At 45.1% G+C, this 8,573-nt stretch overlaps 1 protein-coding gene and 1 long non-coding RNA gene across 2 annotated transcripts in view; one reads left to right on the top strand and one right to left on the bottom strand.

Annotated features, from left to right (window-relative positions):
• Positions 1-957: 957 nt before the first annotated feature.
• Positions 958-4,039, bottom strand: LOC114056029. The gene is made up of 2 exons (XR_003570895.1): positions 3,921-4,039; positions 958-1,524 (listed from the first exon to the last, which is right to left on the bottom strand). It is a non-coding gene; the product is annotated as an uncharacterized LOC114056029 (long non-coding RNA).
• A 2,914-nt stretch (positions 4,040-6,953) lies between these two features.
• The window catches only part of EFNA5 (ephrin A5), a 204,411-nt gene continuing 202,791 nt past the window's right edge, over positions 6,954-8,573 (top strand). Inside the window, exon 1 of the mRNA XM_027880834.1 lies at positions 6,954-7,142. Coding sequence (XP_027736635.1) covers positions 7,018-7,142 — 125 coding nt within the window. The 5' untranslated portion in view covers positions 6,954-7,017. The remainder of the gene's footprint in view (positions 7,143-8,573) is intronic.

Below are 8,573 nucleotides of genomic sequence, written 5' to 3'. Positions count from 1 at the left end.
TTTTAGAAGAGTGAACAGCAATCTTTGCCATAGCTATATTAATACTGTCCATTGCCTCTGGGTATTGTTTTTTTATTTTTACAGTATAGTACAAAATCTTTCTTGCACCTAAAAGCTTTAAATACTTTTGCATTGATAATACCAAAATTGGAGGTTTTGTAAGATCTTGGTTCTATAATAATTTAAGATTGAGTAATAGCTTTCAAAAATCTTTCAAAAGGTCTTTAAATTAACATGTTAAGGAATTGAAGTGAATAGGAAAAAGGAAAGTTATATATTTATCCTAGCACCATGGATTCTTTTGCTTTGGCTTTATTGATAAGTCATTTCAGTTATTCTTATTGAATCAATATTAATGACAAGTCAGTGCAATGGGCTTTACATTTTGTAAAGCCAGAAACTTGAGTAAGTAGAAACAAATGCTTTTATTTGGCCTTTCAAACTGGCTGTATTAAAAATACACCTTCATGAAGGCATAAATTTCAAGCTCTTTAAAGTGTGTCAACAAACAAACTCCTCATAATTAGATATTTAACAAACATGAGCAAAAGTATGTATAAAGACAGACAAACATGAACTTGAATGGCAACACACTATATCTAAGTTATTGCCTACTTACACGGAGGTGACATTACACTGAACTTCAAAGTGGATTTTTCTATTGTCTCTGGGAGCAGATAAGTACTCTGCTTACCCCTATGTTTTTGAAAATCTCATAGCTTGTAATTCTTTCTCTCATAAGCTTTGGGGAAAAAAAAGTCATAAAACAGCTATATGAAGCCAGGAAATCTTTTGTTTTCTTCTCAGTTTTTCTCAAAGTATTATGCTTTGGAAATTTCTGGACTAATACCCGAATAGCTATGTGTTGAAGAGGTGTTGCCTACTTTGCGAGCAAAAGCTCTTTTGATTGTTCAGCCAGGCGCATAGATTTTGAGCTGACAAACTTGATAACCAAAGTTCACAACTGCAGATAATTTTTATTAAAAACAATAGCAAATTCTTAAGAACAAATATCAAACTCCAATGCAAAAAGGAACATGAATGATTTCTGGACAAAATAACATGCCTGAAAGTATCACTGGATGATATGCCCCCAAAAGTTGTCTAGAATTCATTACTGTATTTTGTGTTATGGCATTTTCTTCTTTTATATAAGGATTTCCAAGCTAGTCCTTTGACTATCTAAAAACATGAAGTTATTGAGCCTCAGTATATCACAGCAAAGTAAGCATGTATGTTATCTCTGATTGGTAGAGTAGAAAATGAGGGTTAGGGAAGCAAGGGACTTGCCAGACAGTTTAATAAAAAGAATATCAAGAATCTCCATTTAATTTCTCTGTGCTAGTGAGCCGAAAATACTCACACACACAAGTAAGTACTGGGACAGGTTCATGTGAAGCCATTTCCTTCTGTTCTCTTTCATAAGATTATTTCCTCCTCCTAGGGGGAAACAATAGAAGGCCAAAAAAAAAGAAAAATCTACACATGGAGTACATACACACAGTCTCCCACACGTAAATCTATCTAAGAAGAAAAAATACCCTTCAGTTAGAGAAATCACCCAGAAAGAAAAGTCTTACCTTGGTTGAGAATATTTGCAATCAAATTATGAACACACTTCACTACAAAAAAATCAGTGATCCTTTCTAACAGTATTTATGCCTCTGGTACCCACTCCTCTCATATGGAAATTCGTCTAAGATCTTGTTCTATATTACTTTTTGACAACTTAGAGTATCAGGGATTACTGTAAAAAATGAGAGGATTTTTAATGATGAGCCACCCTTTTTAGTTATCAGTTTGCAAAACTTGAAGCTGAGGTTGCTTCTAAGTAATTTTTTTGCAACACGTTTATGAAATCAGAGAGTGATTAAAAATATAAGAAAGTATGATACTTTCAGGTCCTGAAAAACACATTTCCAGGGAAACCACTGATTAAAAAAAAAGAGCTGCATTTTTGTACAGCCTTTTAAAAAAACATCACAGATGATTTAAACACATACCAACTATAGGATTATATTTGGGTTTTGTCTGGGTACCTTTAATAAAATTCTACTCAAATGTTACCATATGATTTAAAAATACACATTTCCACAAAATTTAGAAAAAAAAGTTTTAAAATGCAGGTATATTTTTCACTAATTTGCAATATACGTTTATTCTTCCAGAATATGAAAATTAATTCTTAATTCTCCAGGTTTTAACAAAAGGAAAAAGCCCATGCTTTTTGCTTGTTTAACTTCATTAAAGTCAGTGGAGTTAATGTCAGGAAAAGATGGATTGGGCCCTACTAGTTAGTTTAACTTCTGAAGCACTGATCAAATTCATGAAAGATAAAAATCATACACACAAGCTGCTCAGATTTATAAAAGATAAAAGTCATACACACAAGCTATAGGAATAACGTAGAGATACATTTTCTATTTTCTGTTTGATGGGTGCTAAAGTATCTTTGAATACCAAAGCAAATTACCTAAACTATATTTTAATAACACTATCTACATTTTAACACCCTAAGTCCTGTGTATCTGTTCAAGATACTGAACCATTATACATATACCGTGTGCTTTGTTAAGGGAAATCAGCAAAGAAAGACAATCTACAGGTACACCACTTTTTCCTCAGAAACAAAAGTCAGGCTGTGCTTAGTTTAATTATTTTGAGATATGTGATCAATCAGCATAGTGACTGCAGCACAGCATACCAATACATAGGAAGTCACTGCATCATGCTGTACAATGTACATTAAAGACTCAAGGATCCATGGGAAGCTACACAGGCTTGTCAGAAGCATTTTCAGACACTTACTGTGCACACATACTAATTTTTCTAAACACCATATTCAGAGTAGTTTCATCGATGTTGAATCTCTCACTGACAACCTTCCTGCTAAATGAAGGTTAATGCCAGAGGCCATTGAAACACAGAAGCAGTTAACAACTATGATATCAATAATTGTTTAATCGTGTAATCATGAAAATGGAGAGTGGGCTAGAAGCTGGCATGTTCCTGAGTACTGCATATTTGATGAGTTCATATGAATTGGTTATGACATAACAAAAATATCACTTTCTGTTCACTAAAGCAGTAATTTGCTTTGCTCAAGGAATTAATTTACATCCTGAATCCTCAGCATTTATGTCTTTGTATTGTCTATAAACTACAACCACCTACAGCTTACTTGCTACGTAAAGTATATCTTCACGTTGTTAATCTTCGTTGGAGGATTTCTCTTTTTTAATTATTAATAGCTTGTCTTCTTTTCACAGGTTTCTGTGTGTCAAAGAAAAATACAAGTATTGTAGTCCTGCAAGGACAATTTATATACTAAATTAAGGTCTGACTTTGCTATTAAAAGGTATTTTAAATTGTACAAACTGACCCCTCACTCCTTCCCTGTGATACTTCTCACAAGGAGAACAAAGGAGGGGAGAAGAGGAAATGAACTCTTCTTACAAATGAGGTTGAGGAGATTCTTCATGGGGGGAAAAAAAGTGTTATTTATTCTGCTTCCTGTAATGACAGTGATTTCCACATGTCTGTGTGTGCTGGAGAAAAAAGACTAAGGAAACACTGGATGTGTCCATGCCTATTAAAAGAATTAAGTCCAAAGATGGTGAAAAAAATCAGAATTGTTGGGATTCTTTTAACAAAAATAAACGAAGAAAAGAGTTTGGTTTATGGTGCCTGTTATACATGGGCTACGTACTTAGCTGATGTACTTTGTACACTGCTAACTATTCTACAGATGTCAACATACTGAAAACAAGTCTGAGGGAAGACCACGGGGAGACAAGTTTTTAGGCTTTCAATAGTAAAGCTTTGAAAATCTGTGCTAAAAACCAAACCAACCAACAAACAAAAAAACCCCACAAACAAAAAACATACTCCAAAAATTAAAAAAAAAAAAAAATCCAAACCCAAGGGGTTTGATGTTTGTTTTCAACTCCGTCTCTTCAGTCGCTTCCGAGAAGAAGAGCAGAAATTTCCGTCAGGTTGGGTGGCATGATCGGTGAAGATCAACCTGGAACGCCTTTCCACGTTGAAGAAAAGGATTTTCCATCAGGAATCCAAACAACCAACCCTATGCCATGGCACCGCTGATCCCCCCTCCGGGACTCGCCCGCCCTGCACCGCCGGGCTCCGCCGCTGGGGGGAGTCGGGGCGCTTCCGAACTGCGCCGATCCCGACGCAGGGAGGCAGGGAGCGAGCGCAGGGACTGGGCCCCGCATGGGATGGGATGGGATGGGATGGGATGGGATGGGATGGGATGGGATGGGATGGGATGGGATGGGATGGGATGGGGTGGGGTGGGGTGGGGTGGGGTGGGGTGGGACGGGAGGCGCTCTGCCTTTTGTCACCCCGGCAACACCGGCGGGCGGGAGCGGCGGGAGCGCCCGGGGGAGGCCCAGTCCCGTCCGGCCCCGCCCCGACCGCGGGAGCCGCTCACCTGCCCGAGGGGATGCGGGGATGCCGGGGTTTGGTGGTGGAGGGCCCACCATTCGCCTGCCCCCGGCGCCAGTGGTGTCGGGGCTGCGGTATCTGCACATTGGCGGAGCCCTTTTTCCTCCGCCGGCTCCCGCAGCGCTGCGGTGTGCGGGGGAACGCAGGGAAAGAGTTTTTCTGCTTCGGTGGAATTACTCGGCACACTGTTTTTTTCTCGTGGCGGGCGGAAACTCGTCCGTCCCCTGCCCCCGCGCATTAGCCTGTCGCAGCATCCGGCGTTGAAATGGTTACCTTTAGCAGTAAGGCTGCACAGGAACCACTCCGATGTCTTAGTAATTCAATTAGTCAGGTTTCCAGAAGGTGGGGTTGGGTATTTTTTTGGCATGGAGGAGGAGAAGCCCGGGACGACACCTTCCTTCTCGTGTTGCAAGCCAATCAGGTCGAGGTGTAAAAAAAAAAAAAAAAAAAAAAAAGGCAATCTGTAAGCAAACAGCAGGCTGTGCCCTGACTGGCTGCGCTGGCAAATCCCCCCCTTTCCCAAGTAAACTGCATGCAAAAATCCCACATGATCAAGCAGCAGCAGCCGTGCTCCGAGCTGGCTGCCTACACCTCCTCCTCGCCTTCATCCCTCACGCACACCGGCGCCAGATCCCGCCTCGGACACACGCTTGTGCATGTATGTATGTGTGTGTGTGTGTGTGTATGTGTGTGCGTGCGTACCTCGCTATACCGCGTATATATCTCTGCGGCTGCCCGTCGCACACACGCATGCACAGAGACAGCTTAGCACGCCAGGCTCCTAGCTTTTCCAGGTTGCTGATGTCGGATTTACACGCAGTGAAGGGACCGGTCATTGCAAAAGGGGGCGTGACTGTTTAAAGATTTTTTTCCTCCCATAAAGCAATTTTTTTTTCAAAACTGACTTTTGCCCCTCCAATCCTCGTCGCTCTTTACGATCCCTCCCTGCCTGCCGCTGCATTCAAGTTTATTTATTTGCCTGCTGGCGTGGTATATTTTTCCTTGCTGCTTTTGCTGCTGCTTCGGAGGGAAAGGGGGAGCAGCTGTTGGGCAAGACCGAGAAGATCTGGGGTGGTTGCTTTTTTTTTTTTTTTTTTTTTTTTTTTTTTTTTTTTTTTTTTTTTTTTTTTTTTTTTTTTTTTTTTTTTTTTTTTTTTTTTTTTTTTTTTTTTTTTTTTTTTTTTTTTTTTTTTTTTTTTTTTTTTTTTTTTTTTTTTTTTTTTTTTTTTTTTTTTTTTTAAGATCTCCTTATGTAGTCATCTGAGGGGTGGATTCTTTTTCTCTCACCCTCTCCCTGCTCTTTCAAACTGTTTTGTCCTTCCGCAGAAGTTGATGTTCACGGGACTGGACCCTGATTTATCGCAGAGAGGCTCCGAGAGGCTGAAACAAGAGATTTCCGCACCTCGCCGTATTGCTCCATTCGTTCCCCGAGCAGGAGAGGCCAGCCAAGACCAGCATCGTCAGAGGAGTTTGCAGGCTTGATTTTCCACTTCTCCGAGGTTTTGCTTTTCTCCACGTCCTCTCATAAAACAGTTTTTTGTTTGTTTGGTGTTGTTTTTTTTTTTTTTTTGTTTTTTTTTTTTTTTTTTTTTTTTTTTTTTTTTTTTTTTGTTTTTTTTTACTTCCATCCCTTGGTTTCCACGCCGCAATATTTCTTGGATTGGCCGTCCATTTTTTTCCGACGCCCCCTCCTTTTTTTTTTTTCGCCTTTGCTGTTGCTTAGTCCTTGGTGCATCCACCGCCCAGGAACAGGAAGGACAAGAAAACCACTCCACAAAGTCTCCTTCAAGACACCGTGCTGCAGAACAGGCTCCTCAACTCCATCAGCGCAGCGAGCAAACTCCTCGGGGGTTTTGCTTCCCCCCCCTTCCCCCTTTTTTCTCCTCCATTCCCCTATTTTTCCCCCCTCTTTTTGTTTGTTTCTCATTTGCGGGGAGCGGAGGGCCAGGACGGAAGACAGAAACTTTGTACTTTAAGATCTGCGGGTACTCCTCGTCCCGCTCCCAGCCGGCCGCCTTTAATACATTGCCAGGACCCCCCGTGGGAAAGATCTCCTTCCCCTCCTCCTCCTGCCCGCTCTTCTCCGCCGTTCTTCAGCTCACTTTCTGCCTCCATCCCCGCGAAGCCCGAGCCGCGCGTCGGGGCCGCTCGCAGGGGGCAGAGGAGCGGCCGCCCCTCGCCCGCCCGCCGCGCCGGCGGGCCAGTGTATGTCGTGCCGTGGGCTCCGTGCGGGACTCCCGGTGAATGAGCACCGCCCGCCGCCTGTCGCCGACACCCGCCTCGGCCCCTGCCACCCCGTGCCGGGATAAGGCTCCCTGAGGGGCCGCGGATCGCCCTCGCCCGCCGGCTGTTCGGCTGCGGCGCCAGGCGTCCTCAGCTCGCTGCTGCGGCGCGGCTCACCGCGGAACCCACCGCTTGCGCGTCTTTTTATTTATTTACCCCCTCCCGGTCCCGCCTGCCCCCCGTCCCCTTATTTTTTTATTCTCCTTTCTCCCCCCCTTTCTTAATTTTTTTCCCCGCATCCCGCCTCGCTGCGCCGCCGGCCGGGCGGAGATGCCGCACGTGGAGATGCTGCTGCTGGCGGCCGCGGCGCTGTGGGTGTGCGTGCGCGGGCAGGAGCCCGGCGCCAAGGCGGTGGCCGACCGCTACGCTGTCTACTGGAACAGCTCCAATCCCAGGTACGCGGGGCGGCCGCGGGCGCGCACCGGGGCGAGGGGGCTCTGTCGGCGGGCGGGCGCTGAAGACTCGTACCCAAAAATCGCAGGAACTAACCCCGGCTGGAGAAAGACGTGGAAAACTTTATTTTAATGGAGGTTCAGGGCTGCAGGGTAGCGGCGATGGGGAGGGTGGCGAGGGAGGTTTTCTCTTATTGCCCCCCTTTCCTCCCTCCGAGGCCGCACCAGACTTCCCCGGGGTCGGTCGCCGCAGGCCGAGAGTCCGCAGGCGGGAGTCGGGCGGGTGCGCCCCCAACGGGGTGTGGGTGCTCCTCTCCGCGGGGAGGCTTCGTGCCAGTTGCCGAGCCCGTTCCGGGGGCTTGATGGGATGAGGGGGCGCAGGTAGCGGCCCTCCGAAACTGTCCCGGCGGGTTACGGTAGCGGGGGTGCGGCCCCGGGCAGCGCGGCGGGGCTCTGCGTCCGCAGTCCCTGGCTCCGCGGCACCCCGGGCGGGGGGGTTGTCAGGAGCGGCTCTGCCCGGCCCTGCTCTGCCCTGCCCTGCCCGCCCGGCGGGAGGCTCTCCCGAGCGGGCTAGGTGAAGAAGCGAGGTAGGTTTGCCCTGCCGGGCCAGGAGTCTGTGTCCCGAGCATCTTCTCTGTCCCCGCCGTCGGGGCCGAGCGATGCTGGCACAGTCGCCCCGCTCCCCTCTCGCCGAGGGTTCTTGGCAGCAGGCTTTGCATGTGCCGTTCAGCACTGGAAAATGAAGTTTCCTTTGTACATTTATATTTTTTTTTTCTGGCGTTTTCCCTCATGTTTAGCATCAGCAAATTTCAATTGCAGCCCTGCTCCAAATGGTATCCATGTGTTTAGGTACAAAGTCAGCTGCGTATTAAATTCTTTTGCCTTGTTAAAGTGCCTGTGAGTAGACTTACTTTTATTTGGTTTTCTTTTCTTTTTTTTTTTTTTTTTTCCTGGTAAACCTGTCAAGCTAGTCTAAGTAAATTTGGGGACGTTTTATCTTAGGTTATCTCTTTTTTATGCTTCTGATACTGCTGTTTGGCTTGAGATTAGCACATTGATTTTTGTCACAGGTCATGTTTTTTAATAGATCTGTGTTGCCTGCAGAAAACTCTCCTACTCAGTATTCCAGAGCAGGTTCAAAATAGGTGATGCAGAAGTTAACAGACTGAATTTTCAAGGGCCCAGAGTTAGCTGGTCTGTCCAGCACTGTGTTCCTGGTCACAACACCTCAGTGATAAACGGCACAAAAAGATTGAGACAGAGAGGATTTATCCACGGAAACAATCATGCTTAGGAATGATGAAGCATGTATGATTTTTAAATGCCTGTCTCTACATTTTCCTCTTTTTTTATTTGTGTTACTTGGAAAAAATTGCTCAGAGTAAATAAGATGAAAGGTTACACCGCACACCACACATCAAAGAACATATGTCC

This window comes from Empidonax traillii, unplaced genomic scaffold (assembly GCF_003031625.1).
Source record: "Empidonax traillii isolate 1590-97213 ecotype Southwest subspecies unplaced genomic scaffold, ASM303162v1 scaffold75:size1520028, whole genome shotgun sequence".
NCBI classification, from domain to species: domain Eukaryota; kingdom Metazoa; phylum Chordata; class Aves; order Passeriformes; family Tyrannidae; genus Empidonax; species Empidonax traillii.
The sequence above is the reverse complement of the archived record's forward strand: the minus strand, read 5'-3'. Positions and strand labels throughout refer to the sequence as shown.